Source organism: Dromaius novaehollandiae, chromosome Z, assembly GCF_036370855.1.
Source record: "Dromaius novaehollandiae isolate bDroNov1 chromosome Z, bDroNov1.hap1, whole genome shotgun sequence".
NCBI classification, from domain to species: Eukaryota; Metazoa; Chordata; class Aves; order Casuariiformes; family Dromaiidae; genus Dromaius; species Dromaius novaehollandiae.
The window spans coordinates 23,345,319-23,363,745 of NC_088132.1; the positions used below are offsets into that span (position 1 = coordinate 23,345,319).

The following is an 18,427-nucleotide window of genomic DNA, read 5'->3' on the forward strand; positions in this document are numbered from 1 at the left end:
ATCCAGTGCAAAGAATTCCATTCTGTGCTTGGTAAATTGTTTTAGTGCCTGATTTTCTTCAGTGAAAATTCATTCTCTTTTTTTCTAGTCTGAATTTGCCAGTTTCAGATCCAAGTTTCTGATTCCTAGCTTAATAGGTTTTTCATACTGCTTGACAGTTAGTATGAAGTCTGTCTTCTCTATGAGGGTACTTAGACTGCTGTGACACTTATCCTTTAATCTAATCCTTAATAGCTTGTGTTTACACTGAGATACGTATTTTCCCAGTCTTTTCATTGTTCTTATGGCTGTCCTCTAAACTTGTCCAGTTTTTGAAAACCCCCTTCAAGTAGCTTAGCCTGTAAATTGAGGGAAATGGTTGTGCCTTTTACTTAGTGTGCTTGTTAAATGGCATCTTATTGTGTCCAGTTTTCGGCCCTCTAGTACAAGAAAGAAGTGGTAAGCTGGAGTGAGTTCAGTGGAGGGGTACTAGGTTTGTCGGAGGACTGAAGCACATGCCCTGTGCAGAGGTGGTGAGGGAGCTGGGCCTGTTTAGTCTGGAGAAGACATTGCTTTGGGGAGACCTAATAGCAGCCATTCAAGCACTGAAAAGAAGGTTACCAAGAGTGCAAAGCCAGGTTCTTTACTGCAGTGTTTGTTGGAAGAACGATGGGCAGTGAGCCTATGTTGAAATAGAGGAGGTTCTACCTGGATGTAAGAAAAAATATTTCACTATGAGCACTGTAGCAGCTTGCCCAGAGAGCTTATGTGAATTTCTCCTACGTTGAATATAATGCTGAAATAAGTTGTCATCTGTAACTCTTTGAATTGTCCCAGTCACAGGCAGCAAAAGACTTCAGCTCTGAGACTGAAATCTGCTATAATCACTTTTTCTCTTCTGTACTCATTCAGTGATGGTGCTTATCCTGCTTTCAAGAGTGATTTTGGTGATTCCAAATAGTATGCCATCTAATGTTCTGTTTGTTAGAACAAGGATCATTAAGTACACAAAATTATGTGCTTTCAAGCTGCTGAATGGTTAGGAAACCAAATTCATTATTTTCTACATTTCTCTCCCCTTTTTGTCCTTGTGATTCTTTTTAAATGCTAAAATGGCACTGGCTTACAAACTGTTCAGTTAATCCAGGTAAAAATTTAGACATCTGCTCCTGAAGAACTTGTCTAGCTACTTTTTTACTTTGTTCTCCTGGGTGTATGTATAATCTGGTTATCTTAGCACGAGATCACTTCCAAATTTAACTTGTTTTCTTCTTATTACCTGCCTGAATAGCTTGAAAGCTACTAACTAAAGTATTTTTATAAAGATTTAAATACAATATGTTAAAGTACTGTCTATTTAGAACTTCATTAAAGAGGTGGCAGACATAAGAACAGAGTTTAGCTGTCAGGTTCCATTGCTAAATTTCCTTCTGACTTTAGGGATAATAGCCTCTTAGTAGCTCCCAGTTCCAGAAATCCATGCAGATGCTGATTTTTCTTAATGATTTTTGCTCAGACATCATCTGCAGTTTTTCTTTATTATCAATATTATTATTTCTGCTATTTGAGTCCCCTTCCTGAGAATGTTCACATGCTCTTGTTTACATACTATAGCAATATATTAGCATTATTTGCTGTCTTTAAACTTTCTTGAAGATGGTAAAAAAAAAAAAAAAAACTCTGGTTATACTTTTGAGTCTTAGTAGTGTACAGGTTCTAAAGTGTCTGTGTAAGGGATGACTTAGCAACAGTTTTCTTTATCTGATTTTACTGTATTCCTGAGGGTTTCATGGTGTTTGTTTAAAGGCACAGTTGTCTTCATGCCTAAATAGAAATTACCTGAGTATGTATTAGCCTTCTTCCTAACAAGTTATATCTGTAAATAACCTCTTGAGTGAGGCCAGCTGTGTGTATGCTGATGTCTTGAGCACTGCAATTATGTCTCCCTCAATAAATAAAAGCTGCTTTTTGATGGCTAAAAGCATATTACCAAAACTTTTTGCTTTGTGAATATCCTTCAGTGGTTAACTGGTTTGTAAGTCAGAGCAAGATTTCCCCCATTTTTGCACCATAGGATTCAGTGCACTTTGAACCTTTTGGAGAGAAACAGTTCACCAGAACTTACTTTCACTTGAAGTATGTTTGAGTTTTTATTAAAAGTTTATTGCAGAATCTAAATAACCTGCAGGTCAGCACTATTACCTAAATTACAAAGCTACAGAGTTCAGTGTGTCATATTTGACTGTAGTCTTCTACTGAAGTAGAAAGAGCAGTGTTTGGAGTTTGCTTTGTTGGTGGCTTTATTCTGACCAGATCTGGGAGAAAACAAGAGGAATTAAGTATGAAAAATATTCTGTAACCAGCTTACAAAATTCAGCAGACTTTTCATTCAGCCAGTGGTGACACTTATTACTGTCTGACCAACCTTCAACTCAGTTAGTCCCCCAGAATTCTAATAACAATAACATTGAGAATGCTAAAGTAGCATAATATGTAGCACCTCATTTAGTTTAAACATTTGTGTCTATTAGATAATTTTTGTCAGAAAAATATCTATGGGTATAGCATATTGCTAAGGGGTCCTGTTTACAGCAGATGAGTATTGCCTATCTAGCTCACTTAAGAGAAGCCTTAAGGCAACATCATATTATGTAATTCAGCTACACTCTCTAATGGAAAAAGAACTGTTAATCTGATATTTATGTGTATTTAAGTTTTTGGAAGATATGGGACTCCTGTAGATCTCATTCACGTCACCTGGAGCTGGGATTGCTTAGTGCCCCTCATAATGATGCTTGTGACTCGGCACAGTGCTATTCTATATGAACAAGTCTAAATGAATGTTTGTGTTTGTCTTCTATAATAGAAGGATGCCTCAGCTCTTGAGCTTTCTTCTCTTAACAGGTTTTTAAATATCACTAAAAAACAAAAACACCACTATAAATCCTTTCTAAAAGGCTCATTTGACTACATCAGTCACAATAATATAATTAACAATTTAAATGAAATGTAACAGCTTCTTCACTTGCAGTCTTCCATATCTGCTATTCTGTGAGTGAGACAGCTCACATGCATGAAAGTCCAAAAAAAAAAAAAAATTTGGGAGCAGACTTAAAATGGTAGGTCTGCGGAACAGTCACTGTGGTTAGTTTCAAGTTGTTGTACCTGTTTTTAAAGACTCTGGACTGAAGGGTGGCATGTGGTTCACATGATTCTGTGGGTACTATCTGGAGCCTATTATATAACGATTATGTGAATTCTGATTAATTAGCTCTCTCTCTTTTCCCCGGCAGATTTTAACCTTTAGACTTTCTTCAAATGTGAATTTTTCTTATTTGTATGTGAAAAGATAGGTATATTGTTTTTTTTAAATCTGTCATTGTATCTTGGTGGCTATATATAAAGCAATATACCTATGGCTTCTCAGTCTAAGTGGGCTAGTATCTTAACTGTGGTGGGATCATTTTGATAACTTGCCTTGCTGGCTGATCTGCTTTTGTTTCATTTTCTCAGGATGCAGCCTGCTATATTAGTAGCTATCTCTGAAGCTTGTTGTCAAACACGTAAGAGCTTCATCAGCTGCTATACTTCTTGCATCTACACTAATTGCTTCAAATAACCTTTTATGAAGCTTTAAATATGAATGGTGGACTTAAAAATTGATTTAGTAAGGTTGCTTGAGGAAAACTTTCCAAATACAGTGTGCAGTTTAGTATAGCTGTGAAAGTCAGCTGTATTTGAGAAGCCTGCTCACCTCTGCCTACAGATTTTCATTCCTGAATTTAAACATTCAGATGTGTGTTTTCCACATTTGAATGAAGAACTGGATTTTTTAAAATGCCCAGCCCAGTGTAACTATCAGTGATGTCAAATCAGGCCATGCTTAGGCATTTATTAAAAAAAAAAAAAAAAAAGCGTGGACCCAGACTTTCTGAATAAGCAATTGAGTTTAATTTTGTTTCTCAAAGAACTTGTAAAGTGTTGTCTTTTTTATCATATTAGTCTTAGCAAAGCTAGTAATGGGGTTAGTAGTGGTAAGGGGTTAAATTGTCTGTTTCTGCAGCTGCTTTTATTTGTGGCTAGTTGCACGCTCCCTTTCTGCATTACAGATCCAAATGTGATTTCCCTGTTTTTCAGGAACACTCCTCATCCATTAATCAGTGTGCTTGAAAACAGACCTGATTGCTGGCCAGTTCTCCTGCAGCAGATAACAGCATTTTTCCAGCAGTGTCCAGACAGGTAAATAAACAGACAATCCTACAAAAAGCAGCAAGTAGAGATAACTAAATCATATCAATGTGATATGTTCTTGAAAGCAGCTACAATGATAGAAAAATGTATGTGAATAGTAAGAATTGTATCTTTAGAAAAAGATAATTTTAAAACTTAATTACACAATTCAACAGCTGAAAACAGAATCATAATAAAACGCTAGGATACTTTTTTTGAGAGCGGGAAAAAATATTTTTCTATAGTTTTTTCTTAACTTTTCTATGTTGATTTGTCTTTTTATGGATGGGAAAAATTGTGTAAAGCTTATGATGCCTTTGGAAATTTTTTGAAAGTCAGTTTTGATTATGTCTTCTTATGAATGTCCTTTGCTTTGTAAGCACATAAAAGTAGAAACCTAGTAAAGTTAGAAAATTGATCCCCTTTGTATGTCAGATATTTTGGCTAGTGGACTATTAATGAAAAAACAGCTTGCTAATCCCACCAGCAACAATCTTCTATGTATGCTGTCCAGTGGAGTTTTGGAGGTATAAAAAGTTATCTGTATTAGTCAAGATTTTGGCTGCTTGGTTAAAGAGAAGACTGCTAAGAGATACAACTCTTCTGTACAAAATGGAGGACGACGCAGAGAAAACAGAAGATTACATCTGTTTGTCTGTTTTTATTAAAGGATGATGTCTTTAGAAATAAAGTATTCTTCCTGATTTAAAAAAAAAAAAATGGTACAACCTCATTATAAAATATCTTTAACAAGAAGCAACCCACCTGATAAAGTAAGGCAGAAGTACCTTTGCCAACAGGCTGGCCAGCCTGATGTAAGGAGGGCTTAAAACTAGCAACCACACAGGAACGACAAAATGACCAATGATCAAGTGAGGAAGTGGTGGATGAAGTTTGCAAACAAAGGGTCTGGGGTTATGTGAACAGAATCTTAATCAACAAAACATAGCTGAAGTAGAATCACCCTGAGCATATGTACGTGGAAAAAAAAAGGAAGCACCTGTGGGACCACATTAGGGAGAAAGCTCTCATGCTCTTTTGGGGAAATCAGCATACTGAGGTGCCTATACACTATTGCATGCAGCACAGGGAACAAATAAGGGGAATTTGAAGTCTACATGCAGTTACAGCTACAATCTTGCTGAGATAGCTTGCACAGCTGGGGCATTGCCATGTATGGCTACAGGCTTTTTAGGAAGGACAGGCTGGGACAGCGAGGAGGGAGAGTTGCCTTCTAAATGAGAGAGCAGTGGAAATGCCTGGAGCTCTGCCTGGCGGTGGTGAGGGGCCAGCTGAGAGCTTGTTGGCCAGCATTAGTGGGCAGCCCAACATGGGTGATGCTGTGGTGGGTGACTGCTATAGATCACATGATCAGGAACAAGAAGCAGTTGAGTCTTCTTCAGACAACTGGAAGAAGCTTCCCTTTCACAGGCCCTGACCCTTACGGGGGATTTGAACCATCCTGATACCTGCTGGAGGGGCAACGCAGCAGAGCCGAAGCAAACCAGGAGCTTTCTGGAATGCACTGACAACAACTTCCTGGCACAGATGATGGAGGAATTGATGAGGGGAGATGTTTTCCTCAACCTGATACTTATAAACAAGGAAGAACTGGTTGGGGATGTGAAGGTCAGAGGCAGTCTTAGCTGCAGTGACCGTAAGATGCTGGAATCAAGGATTCTGAGAGGAGACAACAAGGCAAAAATCAGGATTACTACTCTGGATTTTGGGAAAGCAGACTTTGGACTGTTCAGAGATCTGCTGGAAAAATCCCATGGGATATCGTCCTGGAGGGAAGTGGGCTTCAAGAGAGCTGGTTAATGAATTCAAGGATCACCACCTCCAAGCTCAAGACGGTTTGTCCCAACAAGCAGGAAATCAAGTAAGGGCAGCAGGAGGCCTGCATGCATGAAAAAGTTCCTCCTGATGAACCTCAGATAAAAAGAGGAAGCACATGCGAGATGGAAGCAGGGACAGGTAACCCAGGAGGAATATAGAGACACCATCCAAATGAGATGGGGTTAGGAAAGCCAAAGCCCACCCATGTTTGCCTCTGGTGAGGGACACGAAGGACAAAAAGAAGGGTTTCTACAGTCACATAAGCTGCAAAAGGAAGACTAGGCAAATTGTGGACCGACTGCTGAATAGGGAAGGGGCCTTGGTCACAAAGGACACAGAAAAGGCACACATATTGAATACCTTCTTCACCTCAGTTTTTGCTGGTAAAACCAGCCTTCGGGAATCCCAGGCAGATTCAAGAGATGAGTGCGGAAGTCTAGAGCAAGGACTTTTTCTTGGTGGAGAAGGATCGGTTTAAGGAACGCGTGGACAAACAGGACGTGCATAAATTCATAGGTGCTGATGCAATGCATCTGCAAGTGCTGAGGGAGCTGGCTGATGTCACTGTAAAGCTGCTCTCTGTCTCTTTGAAAGGTCATAGCAATTGGGGGTGATTCTTGAGGACTGAAAGAGAGCAAATGTCACTCCTGTCTTCAGGAAGGAGAATCTGGGGAATAAAGACCTCTTACCCTCACCTTGATCCCTGGGAAGGGGATAGAGCAAATAATCCTAAAAAACTTTTCCAGACACATGAAGGACAAGATGATGATCAGGGGAGTTCTCAGCATGGATTTACAAGGCAAAATAGTGCTTAACTAATCTGATAGCCTTCTACGATGAGAAGACTGGCCTGGTGGAGGAGAAGAGTACTGGATTGTTTATCTCGACTTCAGTAAGGCTTTTGACATTGTCTCTCATAAGATCCTCATAGACAAAATGATGAAGAGCAAGCTAGATCAGTGGGCAGTGAGGTGGACTGAAAATGGGCTGAACTACCAAGCTTCGATGGTTGCGATCAGCAGCACAAAGTCCATCTGGAGGCCAGTCACTAGTGGTATACACAAGGTGTTGATACTGAGGCTCATATGGTTGAGTGTCTTCATTAAAGACCTGGATCATGGGGAAGAATGCACCTCCAGCAAGTTTGCTAATGATACAAAACTGGGAGAAGTGGTTGACAGACCAGGTGGTTGTGTTGCCATTCAGTGGGACCTCGGCATGCTGGAGAAATAGATAGAGAGGAATCTCATGAAGTTCAACAAGTGCCGAGTCCTGCACCTGTGACAATTAAGCCCATGCACCAGGAAATGCTAGGGGCCTACTAGCTGGAGAGCAGCTTTGCAGAAAACACACTTGGGTCCGTGCTGGTGGACAGCAAATTGACCATGAGCCAGCAATGTGCCCTTGTGGCAAAGGCGGCAAGGCGAACAGCCTCCTGCAGTAGGCAGAGCATTGTTAGCCAGTCGAGGGAGGAGATCCTTCCCTCTACTCAGCTCTGTCGAGACCATATCTGGGGTGCTGGGCCCAAGTCTGGGCTCCCCAGTACAAGAGAGATGAAAACCTACTGCAGTGAGTCAAGCGAGGGGCCACAAAGATGACAAAGGGACTGGAGCATCTGTCACAGGAGGAAAGGCTGAGAGAGCTGAGACTGTTCGGGCTGGAGAAGAGAAGGCTCGGGGGCAGCTTATCCATGTTTATAAACACCTGATGGGAGGGTGTAAAGAAGATGGAGTCAGACTCTTTGCAGTGGTGCCCGGTGACAGGACAGGAAGCAATGGGCACAAACAAACAGAGGAAATTCCATCTGAACATAAGAAAACACTTCTTTACTTTGAGGTTGGTTGAACACTGGAAGAGGTTGCTCAGACAGGTGGTGGAGTCTCTGTCCCTGGAGATACTGAAAACTGGACTGCACACAGTCCTGGGCTACTGGCTCTAACTGACCCTGCTTTCAATGGTGATGGGGATGTGGACCAGATTATTTCCAGAGGTCCCTTCCAACTCAACTATTCTGTAATTTTCTAAAATATCCAAGCTACCAACAACTTCAACATTCATTCATGCTTATATCCAAGGAACTTGTTCAATAAAGCTCGAATGCAAGATACTAAGTGTTGTAGCAGCCTTACCATCTAATCTTTTAATGGTTTTTTACAGCCATGTTTATGCATTTCAGATTCTTTTTTTATCTTTTTTCCTGTTTTCTAGAAGACTTTTACAATCTGATGGAGTAATAGTACAGTGAAATTGAATTTTATATCATTGCTCCAAGTAAACAGATAAAACAATATTATTTATCCATCTCTTTAATTTCTAGTGATCCTAGGCTGTATGTTCAATAGTAAGAATTTCAAGCAAAAGTGTGTTTTGTCCAATCAGAGTAATTTTTACATGTTATTTGCAGACTTTTTCCTCCACTCAGCTGCTAAATCTGGGACTCCTGAAGAGTCTTGTCAGATGCCTGTTTGATGGAGTGAACTATGGATTTTTTGCTGGTGGCTTGTTTTGAATTTGAACAACATTCCTTTTTGCTGAAAGGGCAAATGTCTTAAATTTTGTTGCTGCTTTTTGTGCAAAGGTTTCTATAGAAAAAAGTTCTAGATTGAAAAAATGTTGCTGTAGCTCTGTTGCTGACTTTTTATTTAAGCTTTGCAGGAGTACTGTGCCTTGTTGGAAACAAATTCCCAATTTTGATTCCTGATATATTTTTTCATCTATCGACTATTAGCTTTATGTGATTGTTTTTCTTAGTGTCAAGAACAGTCAGGGTTTCTAACAAGATGAAGTCAAAAGAACTGTTCTGTGAGAAGTTTTTTTCCAAAAGCCAGTGCTGGTTAAAGTAGTTCCTGTTTTACAGCTCCTCCATACAATTGTTTGAGACCATTGGGTGAAAATTGGCAAGGAATGGAGGGGGTTTTTTAATATGAAAATGACATTTCTGAGTGTTGCTGTCCAAATACTGCTTCAGTATGGTGCAGTGTCTGCTTATGGCATTCAGCAAGGAAAGTAACTTGAATTGATAAGAAGAAAAAGAATAAAATACAGAATGTTACCGTAACATGCAGGTATAAGTTGAGGTGATATTCATGCTTAAATACTGGGTCTTTTACTGATGTACTTCATTGTAAAGCTCTTGTGTAAGATCTCATGATACTGCTAGGTGCTAATAAGTCAAACTTTTTCCTGTGAGATTTAGTGATGCATTTTTAACAACTTTCTGTAAATCTTTGCATCATATAAATTATTCTGGATCCAGGGAATGTCATATTGCTTGGTTTTCCTTGGTATTTGTTCCGTTTTCAGTAGAAAGTAGTCTCAGCAAACTTCTTTCTTGAACTGCAGGGCACAGAGTTCATGTGTTGGTATAATGGCTCCATTTCTAAGATACCTGTATTGTGAACCATCTCAGTTACGTGAATATGCGGAGCTGAGAATGGGCCTACTGAAGATCTTGCTTAAGCCACGTGGTCCAAAGAACAAAGAAGCACCCTCTATGCTGGAATCCCAGATTATTATACTTCTGTGTGATTTGGTTCCCCACCTTCAGGTGAGTTGTAGCCTGACCCCACCTTTTATATTGCTTTATTAAACCAATGACAGTATCACTGTTGCCCTTTGAGTGTGCAAATACAGCGCCGTCTTCCATTTCCTATAGACTCGATTTGTTGGTAGTACAGAACTGTAATATACCAGTTCTTCCTGGGGAAGGGTAAAACTTCTGAAGTGCTCAAATCTGCCAATTAAAATGTAAATTGAAATACATGTTTGCAGTAATTATTTGCCATTAAAAGCCTCTGTAAATATACAGTAAATGTACATAAGCGACAGAATGTTGTTATGTGGTAGTCTTTTTGTCAAAAACACAGGATTTTTAATTTGATACGGGTAGTATTAGAAATGAAACAAGCTACATGAGGAGCACTCATATGTGTTCTCCTGCATAAATCCTGTCTCTCTTCCTGTAACAGAGATAGTGCATCTCAAGGTAAAACTTAATCCCTTTCAGAATACACTGAAGTTTTTGAATGAACTTTTAAGTTGTACAGTAATATTTGCTGGGAGCTGGGGCTTGGTCTGTTTATGCCCTTTGAATAGGGGGCTGAGTTCATTTCTCTGTTCTGATGCTTTACTGTGACATTCATCAAGCTCGATTGTTCTTTCTCTTTACCTTTTTCCTTCCTTTGTAGAATGTATAGAATGGCATTCTTCTATTCAAATAAACTCACTCAAATGTGAGATTCTATGGTATTATTGCCAAAGAGAGAGGGGTTGATAATATTGATCATAAAAAGCTAAATAGGCTTGATATGAAGATATCGAAACCTTCCTCCTCCACAGGAATTTTACCAGTAGAGTATATTTTCTATGGGCAGCTACTTTTTACTGTCTTTTGGACAAGTAATAATACTTATTATGCACATTTATCTCAATTCAGATCTACTGTTCGTGGGTGACAAGTGCATGCTGGTGTTTTTGGTCACAGGAATGATCCCAGACTGTTTTAAATCTGCCTGGGCTTCAGTTTAACACTGTGTCCTGAATATATGAACAAGCTTTCAACTTGTTAAAAATAAGCTATAAAAATGGCACCAAAGAGCAGTCATAAAATTAGTTACAAGCATTTTTTCCCTTATGCTCATTGGCACTTCCACTTTTTCCCTAGAAATTTGTTGCTTTCTTAAACTTATATGAATACTTTTAATTTTATCCACTGTATGATTTTTGCCCTGCCCAGGATGAACCTCTCACAGTAGAAATGAAAATATTTGCTTCAAGAACCTTCAAGCCAGTTTGTGTTGTTTCATAATCTGTCATTCCTTCTCCTCTGAACCACAAGTCTATTTTATCCTTTCTTTACTTTCAGCCTCATTTAATCCTCCGTATTGCGTAATTGCTGATACATTTCCTAATCACTTTGTCTTACGATGTGAACCACTGGTCAGAGGTACAGTTGGCCACCTACAGACTCTTCTGTTGATGAATTCAGTGGGTATGATGGTCCCAGTTAGAGCAGGTGATTCTTTGTTTTTTGTTCCCTCAGAATAATTCTAGCATAGGCAAGAATAGGACCTTATCCTTAATGCTGGCTCCAGAACTTGGACCAGAAGAGCTGGGTTTGACTGGAGTTAGAATATTCAAGAGCAGAACAGCTGTCATATCTAATGCATTAGGCTTTTGAGGCAATCTGCTATTTGAAACCTCTGCTTGGCTTCCTGAGCATAGGAATCTTGCTTTTGGGTATGGTATTCCAGCTTTTCTTTCTTTACTATGTAAGCTCTGTGGTATGCTAAAAGAAGGGAGTACTGCTGCTTTTACAAGAATACTTACCTGCTGTATGAAATACCCATGCAGTTTATTTTTATTTGGCAATGGCTGAGAGAAACCCAAGAGCCAAATTGAATACACCAGGAACAGGGAATTTTCTTCAACAGCCATTAAAAAAAAATCTTTTTATTTTTTCATGTGTGTCTAATTTTACTTCAGAATATTAAGTGACAGTTCATCTATTGGTAAGGGATTCCTGGATTTAGTCTCTAGATGTTTTTTTAAAGTCTTATTAATAGTTGTAATGGAAAGATTGTATAGGTAATTGAACTAATTTTAAATTTTAGACAATTCTTCTGCAGAGATAGGAAAGGAGAAGTGAAAAACACAACAGCTTTTTTTTTTAACTACCTTTTTATTTTACAGCTTAAGGACTTGGCACAAGTCACAGAAGCCTTGTTTTTTCTGCAAGAGCTATTCCTAAGCCTACTGTGCTATCCTGTGTTTTGGAAAGTCCAGTTATCCCAGTTTTGTCTGCAATTGTTATGCTTCTGTGAAGTGTGTTTAAATGTAACGGGAGAATGTTCATCTGTGATCTCCTTAATAGAGGACCACTTTGAGCTCTTAAAAGAGGTAGGATTTCATGGAAAAGCAAAAAATAGTATTAAAGTGGAAAGAACATCATTGTAAGGTTTCAAGGCATCCATATGTGGCATTCATCTGGACATGACCATTGTTGTTTTGAAAGCTTCTGTGGTGGCTTTTTTTTTGGTTGAAAACTTTTAGAAGGCAGAAACTATAATTAACTTATTCTGTATTTATCAGTTAGGCTTTTACTATGGAAATTAAAATGAGCCAAAATGGTTTGAACAAAATAACCCATCAGAATGTTGTAGTTTTGCAATTAGAAGAGCACTTCTCTTATGCTAATTTTGTTTTGCTGCATGCATTGTGTTCCTCTGTGTGTGTTCATTTTGATACGTAAAGCAACACCTTACAGAGTTTCGATTGCTGCCAATTTCCATTTATGAAAAATAAGGAAGACTTGAACCCTTTTCTTTTTTCCTCTCTAGGTTTTTCCAACGGAACAGTACATAGTTGGTTTAGCACTACTACTGCTTCAAATACCAGCAAGTCAGCAGAAGTCTGTCTTGAGTCTAGGTAAAGTCCTCCTTGCGGAAGAGGAATCCACACTCTTAAGACTCTCTCTTTGTTTCTTTCCGTTTAAATAAAAAAGTAAACATCTAATATAATGGCGATAAGGATAAATTTTCCTGCTGTACTGAATTTCTACATGGATGTTACTGAGCTCCCTGCTTTCCTGCAGCTTATGTGTGTTTCATTTTTGTATCAACAAAAAGAGTATTCTCAGCTGAGATTCATGCTTCCTGAACTGTTTCTTTTGATAATCTTAAGAGCACAGGCCTGACAGTCTTGGCAATGTTCACTGACTTTCAGCTAATGATTTTGGTTAATGCACTGCAGTCATTTCAATAAAGTGAGAGACTCTTGCTACATTCCATTATTATACTGCTTGCTATCAGGTGCTGTGGTGTAAAGGCCAAAAATGTATGCGCCTGTAGATAGGCTTGTAGTTTTACCAAAAAATGTTTTGTATTTTAACTCTAGTATGTGCTGACTGTAATTCTTGTGACTGTTACTTTGCTTGATCAGAATGTTTCCTAGAAATGTTTGTGTCATGCTTAAAATTACAACTGATGGTTCCTTTTTCCAAACCGATTTTTTTTTCCTTCTTGAATAGCCTACAAGCTCCTTTCCTGTTCAGAAACCCAGAACATCCCAACCACAGCCCTTGTTTTGGTGATGCCTGTGTTACAGATCTTATCTTCTACAGCAGTTGGGGACTGCCTATCAGAGGAAGATTCTGGCACTACCAGGCAGCAGTTGGCTATAAATCTTTTGGAAATGTTACAGCAGGAAGGTGTGAAGGATAAAAAGGAATTGGTAAATTTTAAGTTAGGTTCTTCCCTTCTTTGGTATAGGAAGCATTCAACAGTTTCAATGCATTATGCCTAGCTGACTAGGAAGGACTCTGCATGTGTGAGCTTGTTTGTGTGATATATTTTATGGAAACAGTCAAAAATTCATATAACACCTAAAATATAGACTACTACTAAAGTGAAAGCGTATTTGTGTGCTAGACATGGTTTTATTTATGACATGGGCTTTTTTGCTTTTAGAGACTAGAGATTAAAGAGTTCACCTGCATTATTGGTTAAGTAACAGGACTTGGTAGAAAAGTAGCTTAACTATAGTTTATTTTGTCCTTTTAAGATGTTTATTCTCATTATCTTCTTGTTTATTCTTGTTATTCTCATTTTCTTCATCTCTTTCTTAATATCATAGGTGCCTCTTAGCCACCACTCCCTTTGAGGAGAAGAAAGGAGTTAGCACTTAGAAGTGCCACTAATTGCTTTTCAGCTAATTACCATGGATATTTTCATCTGGGCTTTTTGTTTGTTTGCTTTTTTTTATTTACTTATATGCTTCTTAGCTGCCCTCCATTCTTCTGTCACATCTGTTCTGAAGACAGGTGATAAGAGAACCTTTTTGATCAAGACATTAACACTGTAGGAGTTAAACTCTTTCTTCTTCACACCGCTGTTACCTGAGCTAGGGAGGGTGGTGATGTGATGGCCTGGAGACAAAAAAAAAGGGGGGGGGGAGGGCAGTTGTTCAGGTTTATGCTGTGTTTCATTGTCCCAGAATCCCTCTCCAGCTTGATTTTCCATTTCCGTAGGTCTAAAAATGCAAGACCATTTGCACTCTTAATGAAAGGTAGATGTTTTAGTCTCTACTAAAGCCTACTTTCCTAATTCTGCTCTGAAAGAATGGCCTCTAGGCTGGCTGCAAGGGTGGAGAGCTGCTCGCCTTCCCTGGATATAACTTGCCAGGGGGCAGCCTGTATTGTCACTAGATGTTTATTTCCATAGCAGGTGTCCCAGGCACTTGAGTCCTGTATGCTCGGTGTCACTTGCCTAGCTACACAGCAACTGCAATAAAGAATTGATAAGCCTAGTCAAAATCAAGCTAGAAAGTAGTTTAGTTTCGATGTTTGTGATCTTTTGTGAACAACAGAGCATAGCTGAAATGCTCTTAAGCCTTCTTTTGACAGGCACCTCAAAGCCAGTGCTTGGCATGGCTTTTCTTAGGTTGCTGTCTGTTTGTGTCTTGTGAAATTGTTAGATTGCTGTAGGACACAGATTACAGTATATTGTATAACACTGGCTTTCTGTAAGGTGACTTTGCTATAGTAATTATATTTGGTATTTTCTCTAGAAAAAAAGCTTTTCCATTAAGGTTATAAATAATTTCTGATAACTTTAATCTTTTCTGCTAGCCACTTGAGGCTGGAAAAACCCTTGTTTTCAGTAGGGATTCTCTAACAAGCTGACCACTTCTGGCTCATTGGTAAACATACATCCCTGTGAAGTTTGTAGCAAGCAGTATGACAGATCTTTGGTGATATGTGTGAGGCAATGAGAATGAAGAGATGGACGCTCATTTTGCCTGCTTACTGTTTGCAGAAAGTGTGTGATAAACTTCCTTTCTTGACTGAAAGATAAAAAAAAGTAGAATTCCTATTTAATGTTCCCATGAGTTCCATCCATTTGTGCTGCAGGATCTAATATGTACTAAGAGAATATCATCTTTAAAGAATTCTCATCACTTAGGCTTTCACCAAACAGTTGTTACACTCTTAACTGGTAAGAAAGAAAAAGGAGCAAGTGTGTCTCCACAGAACAGTGAGCAGTCTCTGAATAGCTGAAGAGCAGACACAGTTGAGTTAAGGTGTACTGTCTTCAAGGGCTCTTTCTGGGTGATGGTGGTGGGGAATTATACCACCTGTACTCCCAAGGTTTTGAAAAATGTTAGGTCATGGCTAACCTGAACAGCTGCTTTGCCATTGAGAGATTTATATATATTTTTCTACGGTGGCAGCTTGAGGTTTTCTACCAAGCAGGCTGTAATGAGGTGTAGTGCTGAAGTAAAAATACGGTGATAGCCGCTTTTCATGTAGGTGAAGTAAAGACAAAAGGAAGGGAGTATGATTGTGCGGCAAAACCTTTGGGGAAGCAATGAGGAATGGGGAAATATTAGCTTAGTATTTCAGGCTCTGCCAATTCTATCTTTTTTTCCCCCAGGCATTGAAAAAATTGACTGTAAATGTCTGATCTTGATTTCAAATCTTAAAATCTTGTAGGGTCAGGCAGCTAAACACTATAGCCTAAAGATATTGAAGTTCCTCTTAGACCAGTGTATGTCCTTAGATAAAGTTTAAATACTTGTATCAATACATGGCAATTTCACAAGTGTGTACCCAGAGGAGGATTTTGGTGCTAAGTGATCTTGCCAGTGAGAGAGATGGCATTGTAGGTTGCTGGTGCCACTCGGTGATAATCTCTCTTTTCCCTTGTAATTCAAAGGTGAATGGGCAGTGCACCTGATGTAGTCTGAATTCCACTTCTAATTTTTAGCTGGGGATCTCTTTTTCAAATGCTTTCTTGACCTGCTTCTGATATAAGCATTCTGCATATAATCATTGCTTGTCAACTATAGTCTTCATAATGCCAAGACATTTCTGAAAGCATCACACTTTCTGAGGAAACAAAGAATTGATAGGACAGAGTAAAGTAGTTTGTTTTGGATGAGGGTTTATTGTTTTAACAGAAAATTCTGAACTTATGTGTTAGTTACAGGAGCTTTAATATATATATATATATTTATATATATATAAAAGACCTGACTGGAGAAGAGTAAAAGCAACTGTGACTTCTCATTGATATTTTACTTCTTTCCTACTTCCAAACCTGATCTACCGTAACTGCATCTATGGAACATTGAGTTCTGAGAAATGAAACAGTTAATATTGATTCACCTATGTTTAACTTAAGCCATGGTGTTTTATAGAGTGGTATGAAAAGTTGAGGGAATTTCCTTAAAATATATAATTGAGAAACTGATAGTTTCATGATGTACATACTATTGTCAGCAACAGAGGTTTTTAATGTACTCCTGTTTTATTGTTTCCATTTTAGTGAGGAAGTAGTACTTAATTATCTGCAGGAAAAGGAATGATGGATGCCAAGTAAAGGAAGAACTCCGGAGTAGGAAATTAGCAACATATCCAATCATTTTCAGTGCAAAAATTCTCAGAGAAGATTGCAAAGAAATATACTGCAGTTTCAGTTTACTCTTTACAATTACTGAGTTGGGACCCTCAAGAAAAGATTTATTTTGGACAACAAAACTTTATTAGTTATGTGTTTTGTTGTTGTTCTTTCATGGTACTGTACTTATTTGATTATTTTTCTGTGTGTATGTGTTTTGCTTGTTCTCAGATGTCCAGCAAGCTCCTCTTCCCCATAACCAGTACTTACAGTTCATTGTATACCACCTGGAAGATCATAGAGCTCATGAAAGAGAAGTCAGCAATTGCTGCCTGGTTGTTTTCGGTGAAATCACTGCTACCTATTACAACTCAAGTCCCTAGTCATGTTTTTCTTCTGCTGGCTTATCTCCTGGTCCAGGAAAATGGAGACAGTCTTCGTGGTGTACTCAGTGCCATTACAGAAGTAGCCAAGGCTGATTGTTCTCAGGTAAAAATGTGTCTTAATGAATTTCTCTGTTCTTCCCTCATCAAAGCCCATTACGTTAATGACAATGTGTAACCTGGATTTGTGGAAAATGTCCTGACTTTTCAGTTTGTTTTGCTGTAGATTGCTAGAGCTACATTGAAGCTGAAGAGTTTAATTCCATCCTGACTGAGGGAAGTAGCTCTGGAGTACTGCTAGTCTTTCAGGGTGGGGGATATTAGGAGAAAGAATGTATTTTTCAGAGGATAGAGAGAAAAACTGTCAAGGGGAGGCTGAATTCTCCTGGGTTTCTGTATGTTCGGTAGATTGATTAAACTCAATGTGTTCTGGGAGTTGTGATGTTTATTTACTTTTTTTACATTCTTGTTGCCTACCAAGAAGCTACTATCTTGAACATGCTCTTCAGAAGTATCAAAACTTAGAGGTTTATAAGCTGTGAATCAGCAAGCACTGAGTAACTAAGTTGAAAAGAACTGACATAACATAACTGGGGTTTAGGTCCTAGTGGTCTAATTTGGGGTCATGACATAAGGAGTTGAGAACTTTCTGACCTCATCACAGATTTGCTGCAATTGTGCAAGCAGACTTTGCTTCTTTCCAGGCTTGAAAAGGGTTTGTTGTTTAATGTAGAGCAAGGTTTTAATAAACCTTGTCAAAAATTGATCTTTACTGCAAGCTGTTAGCAGAACTGCAAAGTGTTACAAAATGTATTTTGATTCTTTGGGAGGCTAAATCCAAGCTGAATTTTCAACATGTTCACCTGGGTATTTTTGAAACTTTTCAGTGGCAGAGCAAGAGGAGACTTAGCTGTAAAATATTTGTGTCATGTACTGCAAAATAGTTACTATGCTTCTGTTTTTGGTTACTTTTTAGTTATTCAGGCTTAGGAAAAAAGCCTGGTTTATTTGCTGATATTACCAAATAAATAAATAAATATGAAAATATAATACAAGAAAATTGAGAAGAGGCCACTAAATGATTGGTCATTGCTTTGGTGACCTCATAAATCATTCTCCATGTCCTTTTGTGGTTACTGAAGGACCACTGTGTCCCTTGATGTGTATAGTCTTGCTTCTTAAAAATATCTGAATATCTGTACTGTCTTTCTGTCGGCTTTAGTGCTAAATTGAAGCCAGATTATGGCAGTATGCTTATACTTACTTGCATAACCTTGAAAGATAAATGTAGGTATCTGGCTTTTTAACCTAGAAATAGTAACAGACAGTGCAGGAGGCATTATACAGAAAAAGTCAAATACATGTTATCTGTAAAATAAAAATATGTGGTGAAGGAAAAGTGTTGCTTCAGATTTCAGATGTGTCATAAAGACAAGCTTTATTTGCCTGAGTCTTTTATAATTGCTTTCTGTTTCAAATACATAACATACTCTGTAGCACAAGAATTGGAAAAAAATACGGCTTGCAGGATATGCACTTCATCATTTAGGTGCTGAACCTTGTAGTTCTGATCCAGGGAAGCACTCTAGGATGTGCTTG

At 38.5% G+C, this 18,427-nt stretch overlaps 1 protein-coding gene across 4 annotated transcripts in view; it reads left to right on the plus strand.

The window, feature by feature from the left end:
* The window catches only part of FOCAD (focadhesin), a 124,769-nt gene that overhangs the window by 19,482 nt on the left and 86,860 nt on the right, over positions 1-18,427 (plus strand). For all 4 annotated transcript variants that reach the window (XM_026097886.2, XM_026097883.2, XM_026097887.2 and 1 more), the window contains 6 exons: positions 4,117-4,218; positions 9,391-9,595; positions 11,740-11,946; positions 12,387-12,474; positions 13,076-13,278; positions 16,677-16,934. In XM_026097886.2, coding sequence (XP_025953671.2) covers positions 4,117-4,218; positions 9,391-9,595; positions 11,740-11,946; positions 12,387-12,474; positions 13,076-13,278; positions 16,677-16,934 — 1,063 coding nt within the window. The remainder of the gene's footprint in view (positions 1-4,116; positions 4,219-9,390; positions 9,596-11,739; positions 11,947-12,386; positions 12,475-13,075; positions 13,279-16,676; positions 16,935-18,427) is intronic.